This window comes from Epinephelus fuscoguttatus, linkage group LG18 (genome assembly GCF_011397635.1).
Source record: "Epinephelus fuscoguttatus linkage group LG18, E.fuscoguttatus.final_Chr_v1".
NCBI lineage: Eukaryota > Metazoa > Chordata > Actinopteri > Perciformes > Serranidae > Epinephelus > Epinephelus fuscoguttatus.
Window position 1 is genome coordinate 19,202,423 of NC_064769.1, and position 19,065 is coordinate 19,221,487.

The following is a 19,065-nucleotide window of genomic DNA, read 5'->3' on the forward strand; positions in this document are numbered from 1 at the left end:
TTTAATGCGTATATATGTGTGATGTGTATATATATACATGTGTGTATATATATATATATATATATTAAACATTTTATCTTTATATTTTTGTACTTGTATGTGTGATATGTATATTCATATTTGTCCGTGTATGATGACACCTTGGTTGGGAGAAAGGGCAATTTCATTCCCATGTACTCTGTATGTGGAAATGACCATGAAGTTGAACTTGACTTAATTTACTTAATCTTTTTATACAAAAAAAACCCCTGATTTGATGTAGGCCTATTACAACTGTCTCCATCCTATATCACTTCAGTGCAATCTTTGTATAGAATCAAAAGCAGATTAAAACATTACCAAGGCAGCCAACATGGGGATATGTCAGCAATATAAGCTCCACTTCCCATCTAACACACCATTCAGAACAATATCTGCATAGCAATAGTGGCAGGACACTACTCTGCTCTTGACCAGGAAATCACAGTGGATGGATTCAGAGAAGAGAACATGGTGGATAGATGCAGAGAAGATGAAGAGAGCATAGCGGATGGATATGGAGAAGAAAACAAGAATGTGGTGGATGGATACAGAGGAGGAGGAAAAGATAATGTTGAGAACAGACATATAGAAAAGAAGGGCATGTCCCAGTGCATTAAATCTGCAAAACTTGCATTCAGGACGAAACTGAAGTTGTTATGGGATTATTTTTATTTATCTGAAGACCAAAGCAAAGTCCAGTTAACATGATTAAAAACTGGACCTTTATAGAGTATCACTTTGTTTCAGTTTTAAAAGCAGGTGTGAGTGTGTTTGGATCATATATAAAGATAATAAAGATCTACTGTATATAGATTGTTTATATGTCTATGATTTTAATGAACACAAGACTGGTAAACAGCATGTGATCTGTCTCATGTAGGAGAAGTTTATGGTTTGACCACAAAATCCTTTGTGTAAGGCAATAAAATAATGGGATGAAACGGCTTTGTAATGCTTAGATCCACACATTTAATAGTTGGAACTGTCAAATCTGTACAAAAATAAATTACAAATGTAGAAAACTTTATGCACAAATGGCTAAACCTAAATTCCAAGAGGACATCATTGCAGATGTCAGTGCAACAGATATTGTTTTACAAACTAAATATAAAGTGATTACATCACATCTAATTTATTGTAGGCCTACTTTACCAATAAAAAAATCTGTCCTTAAATATTTAATGCCATCACTGACCATATCAAATTCATTAAACATGTCTAGATTCTAAGCACTAAAAATGCTTCAGTATATTATAATTACACTATATTTATAGGCACATAAAATATAAGAAGTGTTTTTCCCCAGTAATAAAACATCCACTTAAGTGACAACGTGGCACTGTTCCTTTCCTTTCCTTGAGAGACTCAGCTCAGTCGTCCTCTGCAGCCACCATCCTCTCGACAGCCGCCCAGTCTATTTTACTGAGGTTGCTGCTGGTGGTGTCGGAAAGATTGTCCAGCCAGTCCATCGCTGACACACCAGCTGTGGCACCATCATCTTGCTCGTCCAGCAGTCCAGCCAAAACCTGACAAGTGTACAACAGTGTATGAAACTAGACATGAAACCAAATAATGTAGTTACAGTTCTCCCAGATGTAGGCTAGTATGTGATGAATGTGAGTCTTACTATGTTCGACTCTGACTCCTCTGGGCCCAGCAGCCTATTCAATTCCGAGGTGGGCTCCCAAAGGTTCCCCTCTTCCCTCTCTTCCATCCTTGTCTGGTCCCTCAGGATCCCTCTCCCTGCAGCAGTCCCCGGTGCAAGACCTCTGTTCGGCCCTGTCTTTCTCTGGTGTCCAACACGCCTTTCCTCACTCTGGCTGGCTGTTTGCTGTTTAGTGTGGCTCTTTGTGTGTGTGAGCATGCCACGTCTGGTAAGCTGAGACAGTCGGTCCCTTGGCAGAGATGTAACTAACACAAAATTCACACAACATAAACAAGTTAAGTGAATTTAACATGGTTTGGACAGTTGAGTAAAACACATCTACAGGCTCATCTCGGTGAGCAATGTAGTAAAATATAATTAATGATACCTGGTCTATGTAGTCCCAGTCTCCTGCGGTAATCCTCTGAAAGCAGTCCCTGTGTCTCAGCAGTCCATGGACGAAGGTGAGGTTGAGCTTGTCCTGACTTAAGACTTCTTTTATCATTAGCAGATACACTGTAAGCCCAATGAAAAGATATTACCTCCATCACCAAATCAGCCAATTCCAGATGTTTAGAATGAACACCCTGTACAAAATCTGATTAATGCCTTGTTCAGACGCTAGATCAGAGTGCAGTTATTATCTAACGAGAAAGATCCTGGTCATATAACTGTTGCAGGGGATACCTGTGAGTGCTACCAGAGGGTGGAGCAGAGTTGGGTCGTGTAGTTAAGCGTGCAGGTGAAACTTCAGTCTTTGAAGAAATGAGCAGGGTTGGAGGGTTGGTGGGAAACTCACTGGCCAAAGAACAGGCCTCACGGGTCCTCTGGTTGTATTGCTCCAGCAGCATGAACCTATTACATCAAATGGAAATAACAGTAATGCACATGCATGTTTATTGTGCACAGGTAATGTAACAGTTACGTACTTTTCTTTTTCCTCCCTGGTTCTCCAAATGGTTGCTCGATTCTTGGTTGCTGGTTTCTGTGGAGGCACACAGAGGTAACGTCAACAACAATGTGGATAGAATATTTCAATAAGAGCATACAGTGGATTATCAGTTCTAATAAAGAGGCAAACACATCTCACCACCTTTCCAGAGGTAGAAAAAGGTTTGTGTTCCCTCTCCCTCAGGCTCTCTCTGTGTTTCTGATAAACAGCCAGTCTTTCCCTCTGTTTCCTTCTCATCCAGATCCTCAGCTCTCTCCTCTCCTCCTCTGGAGGGGCACGTTTCTGCGACATCCAGCTACTCTGCTGCTGCTCCAGCCTGCTATGGGTCACATTACTCTCCAGCTCAGTCATAAATCATAGCTGTTTCAGTAGTCATTTGGACCGAATTTCAGTAGGTACCATACCTGCTATGTGGTGCAGTCTGTGAATTGGACAAATCCAGGTCAGTCGGGGATAAATAGCCTTCCCTCACCAACTCGTCTAGGATTTCGGCTGTATCGGATAACCCAGTCTGACCCAGATTCTCATCTGCACATCTAGAGATGGACAGGTAGAGGGAAGAGTATTGGGAAGTAGGAGAAGTTACAGTGAGGTTTGCACATCTACAACAGATAATGGGCATCATAACACTTCTGATGTACTTAAACCTACTCAGGAGATATTCCAGATGCTTCAATCAGCTGATCTTTCATTTCTGTGGGAGCAACACAAACAGATGAAATAATTACTTTTAAAATTATGACTACTGAGAAAATATCCATGTATCTGACTATAAAAGAATAAAGTATGCATCTGCATTTCTATTTTAATATTTATTCATCAACTAGGAAGTGCAGTTTGCCAAGATACGTGGAAATTGTTTACGGAAGTAGAAATGTTTAGGAAGCGTTTAAGTAAATTGCATCCTTACTCCGAGGGGTGTGAAGGTAGGAAGGAACAGCATGGTGACCAGGCCTCCTTTCGTGAGCCCAGGAGTCATTATGAACCTCATATTCTTCTTCCTGATTTTTTTCCTCCTCCTCCTCCTCCTCCTCCTCCTCAGCCTCCTCACAGGTATCCAGGTGAGCTGAAGGGTTCAGTTGTGGTAACCATGCTGTTAGAGACAGAGAATATGCATGAATGTCTTATAGAGTTTTTTCAAACAATATTCAAGTTATTTATTATTCAATTAAACCTGCAACTTTGTTTTTTGTATCTAAATTTCGAGGATTTGCTTTGTAATTTAAAATGCAACATGAAGAGTTTAGGCTTTTATTACAGAAGAACAGTTTTACATCATACCTTCCTGTGGAACAGACAGTCTGACAGTTTTTTTCCTCACATCAGGAGCCAAGACTGGTGTCAGCTTTTCAATAGTGTTCACCAGCTACATAAAGAATAAATTGCATTTTAATGTCAACTCTCAAAGACAATTTCTATTTTTGGGTGTCACTACTAATAAAAATCAGGAAAAATAATGAGAAGCAACATGCTTATATACCATCCTCGAGTTGGTAAAGTCCATTTCCAGATAGTCTGCAATGTTCTGTAGAGCAGCCAGCTGAGCGTCCAGCTCTGAAAGGCGGGAGGAGAACCAAACTGTAGGCGGTGTGTATGAGGCACTGTGAGGTTGAGTGCTCTGGGTCTTTATGGCTTGACAGATTTCAGAGTCAGGTTCATCTACCACATCTTGTGTAGTGATTCTCTCTGGATCCCTGTTTGGCTCAGTGTAGCTGGGTGATGGTAGCTCCTCTGGGACACCTAGAGTGTACAGTACAACAGATATTTAGACCTCACTGTATTCAGTACAAAGTAATACCTGCATTAGACAATATAAAGACCTGTGTGCGGTCTCCAGTGGAAGTCCTCTGGAACTGGTTGTGGATCAGCAGCAGCAGAAGCACTCCTTATAACTGAAGTCGCAAGTACATGAAGCTGAGCAGAGGTAGGTGAAGGAGGGCGAAGGGGAGGTACATCTTGTACTTCTGGGCTGAGACAGCGAGGCAAGTCCTGATGCAGGGCTTTGTCTTCTAGATCCAAAACACTTATGAACTGGCGGCCACCAGGACCCTGAGACAAAGACAGAGAAACAGAGAAAAGTGAAGTAAAATGTCCATCAATCAAAGTTAAATCCTGCTCAAATTCATGAATTGGAACATTAGGTATGGAAACTAGGTAACTACATGACAACAGTGCTCAAGAGGCAATGCTTTTAACTGTCATCGACTCAAGACAAGCACGTCATCAGTTAAAGCCACACCATGAAGTGGGTAGCCCTGTTGTATGGTGATGCAAATCCCTGCTGTGCTCGGCTGATGCGCCAAGCCAAACTGAGGCATGGAAAAGTGCTACTTGTATGTCTGGCCTCTTACCAGATTCTGCCCCGGCCCCTGTGGCATCTCCTCTTTGTCTTGAACAAGGCGCTCTTTGAAAAACTGCAGATTCCCTGAGCTTTGTGCTGGGTGGAGAAAGCACACACATACACAAACACACAATGTTTAACTCTTCATTATATGCCCAACAAATAAAAAAAGCAGTGTGTTATCCTTGTTCCTGAGATATCAAATCCACTTACATTTAGGGCTACTAGCAGGTACGGAGGCAGACACAGCTTTATCCACGAGTGCGGGAGGACAAGCTAAAAGAAAAATAATCAACATGTTACTGGCTCAGAATCTAGAATATGGAAAACATGTATCTGAAACAACCCAGGCAAAACAGAGAAATTCAACTACAACTGTGTAATAATATTACAGCAGTCCAAAACTATTACAGTATCAACATGACATAACTTGTAATGCAAACTATCTCACCTGGGTCTGTGTTAGTGAAAGCATCATGGCACTCTGGGGGTCTTTTATGTGTGGAAGCAAAGGCATGGAGCTCAGCTGACGTGGACATGGCCCTGTCCAATAATCTCTGACCAGTCAGCAGAGAATCAAAGGACCCTGGGAGGCAGAGATAAGAGGGAAAAAAACAATAGATCAATAGAATTACAATATTTCAAAGTGTCTGGTCATGACCTTAATTATACTGTATACTGACACCAACCAAATTGAGCAAAATTGGGAACATCCTGCTCAGGGGTGATCTCCTCTGCAGCTGCAGGTTCCTTGTTTACAAGCTCATTTGTTGGCTGGAGATATATTGGAACAAACAAATGAAAAGTGAAATTACACTTAAGGAGGAGTAGCAGCACAAAACACTTCTTATTAAAAGTAATACTGCTCTACCTCTTGTGTAGGGATGATAGACTCATCTGGTCTGAATGTGACCTCTGCTTTTCTTCCCCTCTCTGCCTTCTCCTCTCTCCTCTTCCGTCTATAAACAACACAGTGTATTGTGAGTAAAATTATCAGCTTAAAAAAAGAAAGTCAATAGCATGAAAACATAAATGTGATTGCCTCTTGCTGGAGTTTAAGGTGGGGGGAGTGGTAGCTCTTCTAGTGCTTTCGATAGGTGGGTCCACTCTGAGCAGCCGCAGTCGAGCCTCTTCAGCATTCTGCCTCCCCATCACTGAACTTGTCAACTCCTCCATAGACATGAGACGGGCCATTTGGCTTGAAGGAGCTGCCTCGGGTAACATCTGTGGCAGAGACAGATATATCTGTTTGTAAACTACAATGCAAGATTTTATGATACATCACTTTACAGTCTTGAAATAACGGAAGTGCTGCTTGCCATTTGTGGTCCAGGTTCTATATGCAGAAGCTTGATCATAGGTGCTTCTCCCCTCGGAGCTGCAATGACAGAAGAGGGCCTGAAGGAAGGTGCTATGGGAAGTTTGGGGAACGTGGTGTTGCTTTGTGGAGCAGGCTCGAAGCGCAGCAGACGAAGGCCCTCCATTGGTGCAGGTGTATCAGCAGGAGGAAGTAGGGTGAAGCTTTGCCCCCTGGATCTGTCCGACATCTGACTCTTGGGTTGAGAGTTCATCGGAGTTGTATTAAAACTGAGTTGTCTTTTTGGCACTGAGACAGTTTGGTTGTGTTTTAGCTTATACTGATGGGATTCCACAGTTGCAGGGTTTGTCGTTTGAAGCACCTGGGGGCCTTGGGGATGGTGTGGCACACTCTGCTGGGGCAATGGAGGACGGCGGAGCTGAAGTAACTTCAAGCCGAAGACCTGGGGAGCAGAGTCCCTTTGTATGCTGTCATTAGAGGGCAGTAATACGGGGGCACTGTGAATAGCGTGGCTGGTGTCAGTAGTGGCCAGAAGCCCCTGTGAAGGTGGGATCAACCTCCTGCTCTCCATAAACTGGATTTCTGGTGACACCGCCTGGACAGAAAGTGGCTGCATTTCCTGAAGAAGAAATAAAAGTTGTATTCAGCTTAGTTATTGTTTACATAGAGGCAAAATGTGACACAGCTTGACAGAAAACTTGAGCAACATGTGATAACTTACACCTGCACTATTAGCAGTGGACGTGGTGTGATGCTGGACACCTGTTGGGGAGGTTTTCCCTGAGCTCTGGATGGCGGTGTGGTCTGTAAACATACACGCAGGGGCCTGATGGGGCTGAAGGTTGTTGGATCTTGAACTTGGCACGAATGCTTGTGTCTGAGATGGCACTGGCATGTTGGCATTTGGTTGAGGGATGAAATTAGTCACGTAAGATGATGGCACGTGAGGTTGTGAGGTGCCGATGTTAGACTGAGCCATGGAAGAGCTCTGCTGGGCAAGTTGAAGGTTAGAAAATGAAGCTCCCAAAACCTCCATTAGGCTCATGTAGTTGATATTCTGCAATGAAACAAAAACACTTCAGATCAAACTCAATCTTGAAAGCCACCTGACTCCAGACATTTTTGTGGTTAGTCTCTTCTTACCTGAACCAATCTGAATAAGTCTTCACCCAGACGCTGTTGCACTAGTGGAGTCTGAGCAGATAATGGCTGATTAGGGGCTGTGGAATCTGCAGGGGGGGCACCAGATGTGGAGCTTTGTGGCTGAGTGCTTGGAGGATCCACAGGTGTGTCGGGGAGCAGCACTCCAGTGGAACCAGAAGGCTCTACATGGACCTGTGCCTCAGGCTGTACAGTAGGAGGAGCTTGGGGCTCTGAGTGCAGGGGGGCTTGTAGGCTTTTAGAATCACTGTGGCTGAAACAACAAAACAAACAACAATGCCAATAAAGATTTTGTTTGTTTTGGCCTGAGGCTTGTAGAAATAACTCAGCAGGGATTGTACTTCATTATATTTTTATAATGTCATAGTGTAATGTGGAAGAATATAAGTAAACAACAACTATTATTAACATTACATAACACAATAAGGCTAAAAATCTCAAAGAATTCTGCCATCATTTTGGCACTAATTTACGACACTAATGGAGAAAAGATGCAAAGTTCTTAAGTTTACATTAAAAACTCACAGAGAGCTGGAACTGGACACATCTTCAGCACTTTCTGAGAGGTCCAGGTCTGCGAGCTTTAAACTCTGCAAAGAGCAAAAACAAGTTATTTGTGTTTTGACAAAGCTGACGATATGTATAAGAATGGGAATCCTGGAAGGTAATATTCACCGTTTCAGGTGTGCAGATGTTTCCAGAGATGTTCTCATTGGAAACAGAGGACAACACTTCCAAGCCATCACTCTCACTACTTTTGCCTACAAATATCAAACACGTTAATTCACATTCTCTGCATTACAGCAACATTGAGGATCCAATTTAACTTAGTAATATACCTTCTTTTTCAGGTGTAACATCCAAGTCATCGAGAGATGGTTGTTGTGAACTGGACTGTCTCTGCTGAGCATCAAAGGTCAGCTGATCCTGGTCGTTAGGGAGAGGTGTCCTGTGAAATGTCAGTTCCTCTGGTTCATCTGTAGAAGAACCACTGCAGGGAAACACAGTAAAAAATGTTTTGCTGCTACGTTTTTGTTATATCGCCATCAGTTGGTTGATATATCTGAGCTAGATTTAGCCCAATATTAAACCACCATAAATAGGGCACTCACATGGACAGTTCTTGTTGTAGATTCTGATCAAGACCAATGATGGGAGTGTTGGCTGATCCAGGGTAGCCTGTATCGACACTGCTCTCTCTCTCCAGCTTCCTATCCACCTCAGGGCGCAGCATGGGAGCTACAGTCCACTGTGTTTCTGGAACTTGGATGTGAGCACTGTAGCGGTTTGTCCCGAGGAGAGCAGTGTACTTGCGCTCCAGCAAGCTGAGGGAAGTGAGGACAGCAGGCGCAGAGGCTTTGACACGGATCACCACTCCTTCATCAGCTGTGCCTCCAACTCCTCCTCCCTTCTCTTTCTTCTTTTTGCCATGATGTCCTAGCAGCACCCTCCTATCAGCCCAGCGGACCATCCACTCCAGCAGCCTGCCAAGTTTTGGAAACTGAGCCTCTAGTTTAGGGTCTAGGCCCTGCTGAAGTTCAATCACAGCTTCAACAGAAGTTGAGGAGCCAAGTTTCAAGCTCTCTGATTGCCGCCCTGTGGTAATGGCACTTCGAATAGCACTAGTATCAGATCCATAGTGTCCCCCCTTCAGTTTTTGGCCTGAATGCACACTGCTTTGCTGTTGGAGCCCAAACAAACCTTTACGCCTGCCTGTGCTTAGCCCAGGAAGAGAACTGACAGAGAGGCTTGCTCTGGATATGGGTGCTTCACTCCAGACAGAGGAAGTCTGCATATCAGTTGCTGCACCTTGTTTGACAGGCTTGTAGCAGTAGCCGGCTCTGAACACTGGAAGATCATTGCCCACGTGTTTTCTGGCTGGATGGTGCGCATCTCTTTGGCGGCGATGAATGGTTGTGAGCACATCAAAGGTGAGAGAATGCAACTCTCTCTCCCTCAGCTGGGAGGAGAAGCCCCTCAACAGAGGAAGTTCATTACCTGAATCCCCTCCATCCACACTGTCCTTCTCTAGCACATAGCTGAGGAAGAGCTCCAGGAAATTTAGATACTCGTCATCTTCCAGCTCAAACTCCCAGGTGCCAACCACTGGTAAGGAGGGCTGCTCATTCTCCTTGGCGTCGTCTGGGTGACTCTCCTCCTTGATGACGCTTTCAATCTTAACAGCAGTCTTCTTTGCATGCTCTCTGTCTCTTGATGTTTTAGCTTTTTTGCCCCTGCTAAAAAAAACAACACAGAGCACAGAATAAGGCACAACACAGATATATGAAACCTCAATGTAATGGTATTGCAACTATTCCACGCTGGCTACCTTGTTGTGGCTCTGCTGTGCATTTCAGGAGAGACGGCCTCAGATGTATTATCCACTGTGTCTCCATCGCTGTAAACTGGGGGGAACCCAAAGTCAGTTAAGGTGCTGGTGCTCAGACTTGTACCCAGTGAGAATTGCTTCCACACAGCCATCCCATGTTTGCTTCCCCTGTCTTCCTGTTCCTCCTCCTTCTCCCACAAATGGAGCTCAGGGGGCGCCAGATGCCTCGTCAAACGCCCAAGATGTTTTCTCCTCTGCCTGAATTTGTCTTGAATGACGATCATCATCAACTCGTTCACCTCCTCTTTTTCGCCCTCTAGAAGCAAATGGAATAACATAGATTGACATTTATAACATATGTTTAAGGAGTCGTGGACAATAAGTAAAATCAGCCTACATCCCTCACTTAAAGGAATACATCGAGTGTTGAGGATGGGTGCTACGCTTCGGTGACAACACTGTTCCACCACCATGAGTCGGGAAAGCATTATAAGCACTAACCGCTGTACAAGCTTAGTGCAGAGCGATGCCAATAAGCTAGCCAGTGGGATACACACACAGGGACTCACATGCATGCGAGGACTGTCCGTCTACTACCACAAAGAACAGAGAGCTGCAGAATACAACAGACAGCAGTAGCGTGATTTCAATCTCTGCTCCGGAGGCCATAACTCTAGTGGTTTGCTGCTATATTGATGCTCTGAATGTCGCACACAGCTTCTTCAAAATAAAGAAATCAGTCTCTAAAAAGTGACATTTTTACAGTAGAAGTGCTGTATAGTGCTTCAAAGCAATTATTTTAAAACGGAAGTGTTCGTACCAAGGACATTGCATCGCTTCAGCCTCTGCAGCAGTGAGTTATACTTTTCTCTCAGAGCGACTCTTACAGACTCTTCCTCCTCTGGGAAGGCACGTACCAACACATCTGCCACCTACAAAGAGGGACAAGCAAGGATGAGAATTTTATTCACTCAAGGTCATTCTATTTCACTTCAATAAGCACTGTTTATGTAAGAAAAGGGCATGGAAAAGTCACCAGAGAGAGGGGAGGAAGTTCAGACACAAGGCTGAGCAGTATGTCCTGGAGGATCTCCTCAGCGTTGAGAAAGCAAGAGAAAGGCAGGAAGCGACAGGCCCAGCGGAGAGCATCAACACAGGTAGCTCTCACTTCTGAACCACCAGGGATCTACAGGATACAAATACACACAGATATTTACAGGACCTAATGGGCATATTTATACATAAACATGTCATCAAACACAAATGGAATACCTGCTCATCTCCACCATGCTGTCTGGCTGCCTGATACTTCCTGCAGGAAATGGAGAGCTGGTCCCTGACATGAAGCATCCAGCATAAACCACACAGCTCCCTGAAACAGACTTGTAGGAAAAATATAGTCAATAAGCACTATTTGAAAGTACATCATTGATTATGATGCCCAAAATTCACTATGAGTGGCGTCTTACTTATAGTTTGAATGGTGTCAGGGTCCAGGTGACCGTCTTTGTTAGGCCCCCGTCTGAAGAATCCACGGCAGGTGACGAACTTCATCAGGCCCTCTGGGAAAGCCTTTTCTTCTTCAGTGGCTGATGGATAGGAGTACTTCTTCTTGATCTGAAAACATCATCAGATATTTGCACTACTTATTTCTTTTTTGCATGATAAACCAATAAAAGTATGGTAAAATGAAAAAACAGCATTTCTTTAGAAAAACTGGACTGTCGCCATCAAACTGTAAGCCATACTTGAGGACCTTCAGTTCTCTTATTAAACCAAATCAAAACCCCATAGTCTTTGAAAGTACCTTGTATAATACGTGTCTGGCACGGCGCAGATTACTGATGTACCACTGAGCAGCAGGATGGCAACAACGTGCAGATCTCAGAAGTAACAGTAATCTCTGAAGAACTCCAGACACTTTGTGACGTGATGCAACCTCTGCAAATTGCCCCGTTGTCCCTACTGGGTCCTGAACATGAGACACACATATTTAATTTTATAATTCACATGTTCATACTGTTTGTAAAAGCTGATCTTCTGTTACGTACCTGTGTGTTGGGGGAAGGCTGAGGGCAATAAAGAGGTGGCGAGGGCAGATACAGTCCATTGGGCACCAAGGCAGGCAGACAAGAACACAGGTCTTTGGCTGTATCCAGCAAGGAAGACAAGGGTGATGACGTAACGTTCACTCCAGCCATGACTGAAGCCTTCAGAATCTCCTGTATGGAAACCTGTAACAAATCCCAGTCTTCTCCTTCCAAAGGGTCTGGTAAAAGAAGTGGAGACAAAGCACAGATTCCAATTAAACGGTGCTACGTGCATTGTGGTCCTCTTACCATTGTCAGATCTCACCAACCTGTAAAGCTCTTGTCACCATCTTCATCTCTGTGCTCTTGGGAGTCAGACTTACTGCCAAGAAGACACTCCAACTCAGCCTGAAAAATGCTGTCTGGTTCTAAAGCTGTTGGGAGGTGGAGCTCTCTCCTCCTGAGCCTGTCATAAAAGATGTCATTGAGATGTGCGTGAAAACAAATATGGTAAAAGTTTGAAATTGAATTTATTCTAGTGAATATACTGTATGCTTTCAAACTGACTGAGTGAAGTCGAAGTGGTCGGCGCAGTAATTCGTATACGCCAAGCTCAGAGAGGCTGCTGTCTTCCAGTCCCCAAGATGGTAAGCCAACCACACAGTCTCAGGAAGCAGACCCCCAAGCAGGAGCAGGTCCTGGGCGTAGTCTACTGTCCATACTTCTGACAGCTGCTGCTGACGCACTGCCCTAGCCACCTCCTCCTGACACAGTGGCACCAAGCGCCCAACACTGGAGGCTGAAAAAGACCGTATTACCTAATAGCAATAAAACTTAAAAAATATATATTTTTATCTAGCAAAAATTATAGAAACACACCATGAGGTAGATGTAGTGGAGGCAAGACGGTAACATGGTGAGGGGGCAGGATGTAGAGGGGTTGGTTGGTGAAGTAAGAGGCCATGAATCTCCCCAGGGTCTGAACCACAGCACAAGCTGTGTCACTGTGAAGGTCCATTGGCAGCCACGGGCAGGGAGGAGAGTCTGCTGCAGTGCAGGGCATAAAAGCAGAGCTTATAACTAACTACAGAGACTGAGAATGAGGTCATTTGTGATGAAGCACAGTGTGCTGCAGTAACTGTGTCAAACTACTGATCATCATGGAGCAAGATCTAAGTTTCTAGCAGCTGGATTATTTCATTCTTCTCAGAGTGATAAGTGCCAAAATGACGGACAACTCCCCCATTTACTACATTCATAATCCAGAGAGATGTTGGAAATAGATTAACCAGATAAAGCAAAAGAGAGGACATGTCTCTTTGTCCCCATAACAAAAACATATTTTTGGCCACACAGCCTTTAAAGGGAGACATTCAAAGCTAACTCACCGCTACAAGACTGAGTAATTATGGACCATTGCTGACCTGTCATGTTGTCTTTCTGGTGTCCGGCCCTGTGCAGGATGAGACGGGCCATGTGGTCCCCTAACTCCTGAGCTTCTCTCAGACGGTACTGGGATAACAGACTGTATAGGAGTGCCAGACAAAGACGTGTCTCCTTGAAAACGGCACGATCAGAGCCTAATGGAAAGATTTATGATTACTATTTCAGACTGATGATGAGCATGTGGTGTACTTAAATGAAAAAATGTAAGCAGTGGTTCTTACTTTTGTTACTCTCCTCACAAATTTGTGACTGCCATGTATCAGCACTTTTAGGGTACGAGCCAAACAGGAAAAGGTGTTCACCTGGGGGAGAGGAGGGAAATAGTAGATACATTCATGTTTAACTCTAAGTCTTTTTTTGACCTGAGCCACAGATACATTGTTTTGCATTCGGTTTGATTTGATTTAAACTCCCCAGTTTACTTCCTGCTTCTAGTACAATTATTAAAGTTAGATAATTAGTCCTTCTGCTACAGACCTGGGTAACTCAGCAGTGCAGGACCCTCCTCTAGCCTTTCTCCTGTAGCCTGCAAAGCTGTTTGGATCTGGGACATGATGACGGACAACTGCTGCTGTTCCTCCTCCCAGCCATCACAGCCTTGAAAGCTTTTCAGTTCCTCCATATACTGCAGGGTGATCTTGTAAACCCACTGCCACACTCCAAACAATCTGGTCAAAAAGGAAAATCATCAGTCTTGTTGGACTTTGTGACAAATTTAAATTCCAGGCAAAACATGACATGCAATGACTAAGGTTGGGATCCACAGCAATAAATAGTGGACAATTAAAAACACATAAAAAGCCAGAGAGATGGTCTGTACCTGCTAGACGGTCGCTGGGGAACAGATTGTGCCTGACGTACAAAACTGGACTTCTGTTCCTTCTCATGCTGTAACAGAGGCACACAGTGTGCATCGGAAGACCAGAGATGTGACTCCTTCTCTGCAGAGGACCAGACAGTTTTTTGCTGCAGGCTGTAGGTGTGATCAAGACAATCAGAGACCAGCTCCAAGACATGCAAGACAGACGATAGACTATGAGAAGATAACTGACAGTGACCAGTCTGGTGGGACTCAGGGTGAGGGGTCAGCAGGAGGCGAATCAGCCGTTTACTGAGCTCCACCACCAGCCCCAGGCAGCATGGCCCATCTGAGTGATTGCTATCCCAGGGAAGAAAAGACAGAAGGGCTTTGAGAAGGTGCAGCAGGCAAGGAGAAACCGAGATATTTGTCTTCCCTGTGTTCTCGGAGCTGGGGATCAGATGGAGTAGAGCAGCAAGTCGCACCACACAGTAGAGGGTGTGCTGCAGCAGACGAGTTCTGTTGTCCACAGTGTTTCCGAGAGACATGCCAAACGCCCAAGCTGTTAACAGCTTAGTCTGGATTTTTCCAAGTTCACGATAAAGACGAGGTGTCTTCCTCTCTGTATCACAAAAGTCCCTATCAAAATCTGGGCTAGTGTCGGCCCTTGTGTCCAGGGCGTGGAGTGTGTCAAACATTGAGGCAAACTCTAGACGTCCACCATCCTCCATGTGAGAACCAGCAGGAGGTCCGTCTATGTCAGAGTCATCCTCAAAGAAAGTCTAGGAAGCCACACAAACAAGCAGCGGGTTAAAGACTGGTAACATAAGTAAAGTAAGCAACTAAGGGCCCTTTCACACCTAACTCATTTGGTCCAGACTTTAAGACTTTCAGTTTGAGTTAAACCAAAATTACAAATGTTAAAACTCGCTTGGACCACATTCTGGACCAAAAAGCCAAAAATCTTGGTTTGACAAAAAGAGGTGATGTCATTACAGATCAGACTGAACCTTGGTGGTGAAAACATTTTTTGTATGGTTCCAACTTTCGGACCAGTAACAGGAAATTTTGGCAGGCTATCATCACAATAGGTTATCAGATGCACTATAGTAATTTGATAGTCATTGTTAGCAGTAATCTGGCATTAAAATGTCCATATAGCAGAGAAAGTTGCTTTTTTAATGAGACAATGGGCTATAAACTTTAAGACAGTGATAATATGTCAATGCTGGTAAAAAAAAAAAAAAAATGATAGGGATGGGTGAGAAACCTGATTTATAATCTGCTTTTTACCTTCATGTAAAAACGCAGCCACAGTCAGTGTATATAGTCCACTGACAAACCTCGAAATTTAAAGCTATACCTTTCTATCTTACACTATTTGACTGACCTGTACTTTTTCAAGAAGCTCCTTGGTACCACCCAGTGTCCCCTGATCCTGCAGGAAAGGTGGCAAAGTGGATCCATCTGTAGCTGCTGAAATGACAGAGTCTGCGGTGTTGGGCCCACATGTGACAAGGGTGCTGTCAAGATTCAGGCAAGACAAGGACTCCAACCATGCTCTCGCATGTATCTGAAAATAAGAAAATGTAATGAGAAAACTGTATCGTCAAGAATAGCTCTGCAGAGAGTACAAAAAAGGGGAAGCTAAGTAAGATCCCTGTTCTAGAAGTCCCTGAGTTACCACCTGTGATTTATCCAGTATCCGACTGGCCTTCTCAAGGTCCTTGCTTGCATCCTTTATTAGTGTTTTCAGCAACAGGGCAGGAGAAGGCCTATCTTGCACCCTCATAACTGTGGCCATGTAGCCATCAGACACAATGAGGTACATTAGCCGTGGATGCCAGGTCACGGAATACCGCTGCCTCAGGACATCCCGCACAGACAAGCTAGAGCTGGACAGAGAGGGATCTGCTTTCCCTGCAGACATTGGTGCCCTGTAGAGGGAAAGTATCAGGAACATAATCAGAAGTTTAATTTATAATGAAAATAATCATTAGTTACCACCCTAAATTATACAAAATAAAATAGGACATGTTTCACACTGGATTTGTACAACTCTTGGAACAACAGACAGGTGAGATGCAATGAATTGGCTCACATAGGGAAGAGTGTAAATGAGGAAATCAATGGCAAAGATGACTGCAGATGAGAGAGGAGGAATAAGAATTAAGAAATATCAGCACAAATAAATCAATAAATTGTAACAAGGGCTCATGAGTGAGGCAAAATGTCTCAAATGTGCACCGGTAAGTGACGAGAGGGTGCAGGGGTAGGAAGTGTGCAGGCCCAAAGTCAACACTGCAACCACAGCTTGTTAGAGTGAGGAGCCCCCCAAGGCGAGCCAACATAAGAAGGGAGCCTCTCTTCAGAACACAGGCCAGGAACAGACCACCTGGTGACCAGCTCACACTGCCCACCCAGTAGGACCTAAAAGAGAAGATATGTAAAGTATATTGGTAAATAAATACACACTGTACATCAAAGATATGAAAGAGGTTCTAATGACATTCAGGTGAAGCAACACATCCTTTAGTGGCAATCATTTCCTGGTGTCTTGCATCTTGGCAGTCTTGATACAATTGTGCAGACATTGTTGTCTTTGCTGGTGATGCTGATAGGTAGTCATTCCCATTTTATATTTAGACAGTCTGGAAATGGCGTGCTTAACACAGACACACTGTTGACACTACTATGTTTGTTTAGAGTAGTGAAGAATGAGTCACAAAGCTTCACCAGCAATATTTTAGACAGTGTGACTGAGCAGATGTTGACCCCAGGTTAAACCCTCACATTGGCTGATGACTGCATAACACCAACATGCTTTCTGTACCTTATGTATTTAGAGGGGATGTCCATTTTCTTGCTTCCACATCCTCCAAGGCCACTTGATATTGAGACAAAATTCTGTGTGCTCACAAAGAGGACCTGTGTGGCCTGCATTCAACAGGAAATACAAATCATGGGTCACATTTTGTAGAGATGGACAGACCTGGAAAAACTTATAAAGATGTGAAAAAAGAAACAGATAGGCCTCACCTTTGGCTGTCTCTGGTTCAGGACTATGGCTAACAGTCGGCCATCTGGGGAGAAAGCTGGCACCAAGGCCCCTCTGGACTTCACTGGTTGGCAGGGCGGGGTGAGACGAGACATGGGGTATGTCTTGGTGGCCCACTGTATGCTGTATCCCACAGAGCTACAAAGAGAAATACGTACTTTTAACCACTGTAACACCCAGTGAGAGCCCTGCCTGTTATATAGACCTGCTCACTCACCCCGCTCTCATGTGGCCTTCTTCCCATTGAATTTTCAGGCAGGTGAGGACTAGCTTCTTCCCAGATGTGAAAACAAAGGCTGATAAGCAGGCATCACCCATAACCTGAGCGAGTTTGTGGAAAGATAAAATAAGATATAATATAATAAGAGTCATTTACTGAAACATATGACAACATGTTAAATATGTATTCTATTCAGACCTCTGTCTTGATGAAGATGGTGTTTTGGGATGCTTCTTTGTCTTGTGAGGAAGGCAGAATGGAGTCTTCAAGGGGTTGTATATGTGCCCAGTGTCCCTTGACCGTGCCATCTCGTACCCCCGTCAAATCCCTGACATCCATACACTCCCACAGGAACACTTGCCCTGTTATGGCTACCACGAGCACACGCTTTCCATCCCCTGAAACTTGGAGTGACAGTCTTGTGGCATTCCCTGTGAAAACATACACACATAAATCCAAAGACTTCCCCATCTTCCAGGTAACTTTACACATGTACATATACTGCACATACCTTGAACAGCATTGGTCATCTGAGCTACTTCTGGGACCGCTGCAGCAGTCTTCAACAAGTCTTTATCCCTGTTCCACAGAAACAGCTCTCCTGAGACCAGAAGTCCACACAGCCACATACCTGGAAAAGGAAAAGTGACAACAAATGTACTCTTTGAAATGACAGCAGACTTGTGTTTTGCTTTGGGTTTGCACATTAAACTCACCATTGTGGGATGAAGCCATTGTCACCACACTGTTGAGCAAAGGATGGAGTTTAGGAGTCCTCTTCTTGGTGCGTCCAGACACCATGTTGATCTCACTGATCCGTTTGTCATCTAACAGGAACACAGACTCCTTCTCCTAAAGAGGGACATGACACAGGATCACAGTCGTGTTCCTCTGACAAGGGAGGCAAAGTTTCAGTGTCTCTGGCTGAAATGTTTGACAGTCCTCACCTTGCCAAGCCAACAGAATCGCGGCCATGGTTTCTTCCGTTTGATGCTGGATGACAAAACAACCTCCAGCTTTAGCTCCATGTTTAAAAGACAGCATCGGTGCCTACTCTTGGTTTTGGGAGGGTTTGCAGGATCTCACTAGACAAGCAAGACGTTTAAGGTTAGCAGACAAGCAACAATTTTACATGTTGCACTGTAAACAACATGATTAGCGACGCAGCTAGTAAGAAATATTACTCTTAATTGTGTATATGTTAACAGAAGAGTGACGTATACTGACAATGTCAAAGTACCGTGTTGTTAGCTGGTGTTATACATTGATTAAACCAACAAAAACCATCACCAATGTTAACCATACCGTTAACTAGCATTAGCCACCTAGCTAATTTTGTTCACTGCGCGGAGCATTGGTTCCGACAAAAAGCCTTACCTGAGCACTCACACTACATTGGTTATAGTCAAATGTTGAAGGGCTCACATTTTTTGGTCGTGTAAATGTTAATATAACTACAGTATTACATGTTTAACCGCAGCTAATCATGAAATATTTCGAAACTCCCTCCGCTCCCGTAGCCAGAATTTTTTCCCATGATCCTCTAGGAGGAAGCTTCAACGCGTTGCCGTAGGAACGCTGTAACCTGGTGATGTAGCCGACGCCCTGCGGGAAATAATGTGACCACAGACATAAAATGAAATAAAATACAATATTATTTACATGACTGTGGCCCAAACCCTTACAAAAAAACCCCAACTTTAATCTTTTTAAACACAGACGTATTCATTTATTGTAGTTTACTG

The 19,065-nt window shown here is 44.0% G+C and overlaps 1 protein-coding gene across 1 annotated transcript; it reads right to left on the reverse strand.

Annotated features, from left to right (window-relative positions):
* Positions 1–426: 426 nt before the first annotated feature.
* cplane1 (ciliogenesis and planar polarity effector 1) lies at positions 427–18,850 on the reverse strand. Its single transcript, XM_049604551.1, has 50 exons — positions 18,698–18,850; positions 18,268–18,405; positions 18,037–18,172; positions 17,832–17,951; positions 17,519–17,751; positions 17,318–17,421; positions 17,082–17,238; positions 16,876–16,979; positions 16,290–16,472; positions 15,730–15,979; positions 15,433–15,615; positions 14,064–14,824; positions 13,721–13,911; positions 13,465–13,545; positions 13,222–13,377; positions 12,677–12,844; positions 12,365–12,596; positions 12,127–12,263; positions 11,819–12,036; positions 11,575–11,739; positions 11,237–11,384; positions 11,040–11,149; positions 10,804–10,953; positions 10,588–10,699; positions 9,768–10,083; positions 8,551–9,675; positions 8,278–8,429; positions 8,114–8,199; positions 7,964–8,028; positions 7,421–7,691; positions 6,999–7,334; positions 6,279–6,896; positions 6,002–6,183; positions 5,831–5,918; positions 5,649–5,733; positions 5,411–5,545; positions 5,173–5,235; positions 4,970–5,055; positions 4,439–4,667; positions 4,099–4,358; positions 3,900–3,984; positions 3,529–3,711; positions 3,270–3,312; positions 3,023–3,154; positions 2,757–2,937; positions 2,596–2,651; positions 2,354–2,521; positions 2,055–2,182; positions 1,649–1,932; positions 427–1,547 (listed from the first exon to the last, which is right to left on the reverse strand). Exons 2-50 carry the CDS (start codon positions 18,346–18,348, stop codon positions 1,392–1,394), a joined length of 9,693 nt encoding a protein of 3,230 aa, XP_049460508.1. The 5' UTR covers positions 18,349–18,405; positions 18,698–18,850; the 3' UTR covers positions 427–1,391.
* Between the last annotated feature and the right edge of the window lie 215 nt (positions 18,851–19,065).

Coding starts and splice junctions, on each gene's coding strand:
- cplane1 (XM_049604551.1), bottom strand. CDS start 18,348: ATGGAGCTAAAGCTGGAGGTTGTTTTGTCATCCAGCATCAAACGGAAG. Junction 3,155..3,269: donor GCATCTGGAATATCTCCTGA/GTAGGTTTAAGT, acceptor GTCCATCTCTAG/ATGTGCAGATGAGAATCTGG. Junction 1,548..1,648: donor AGGAGTCAGAGTCGAACATA/GTAAGACTCACA, acceptor TACACTTGTCAG/GTTTTGGCTGGACTGCTGGA.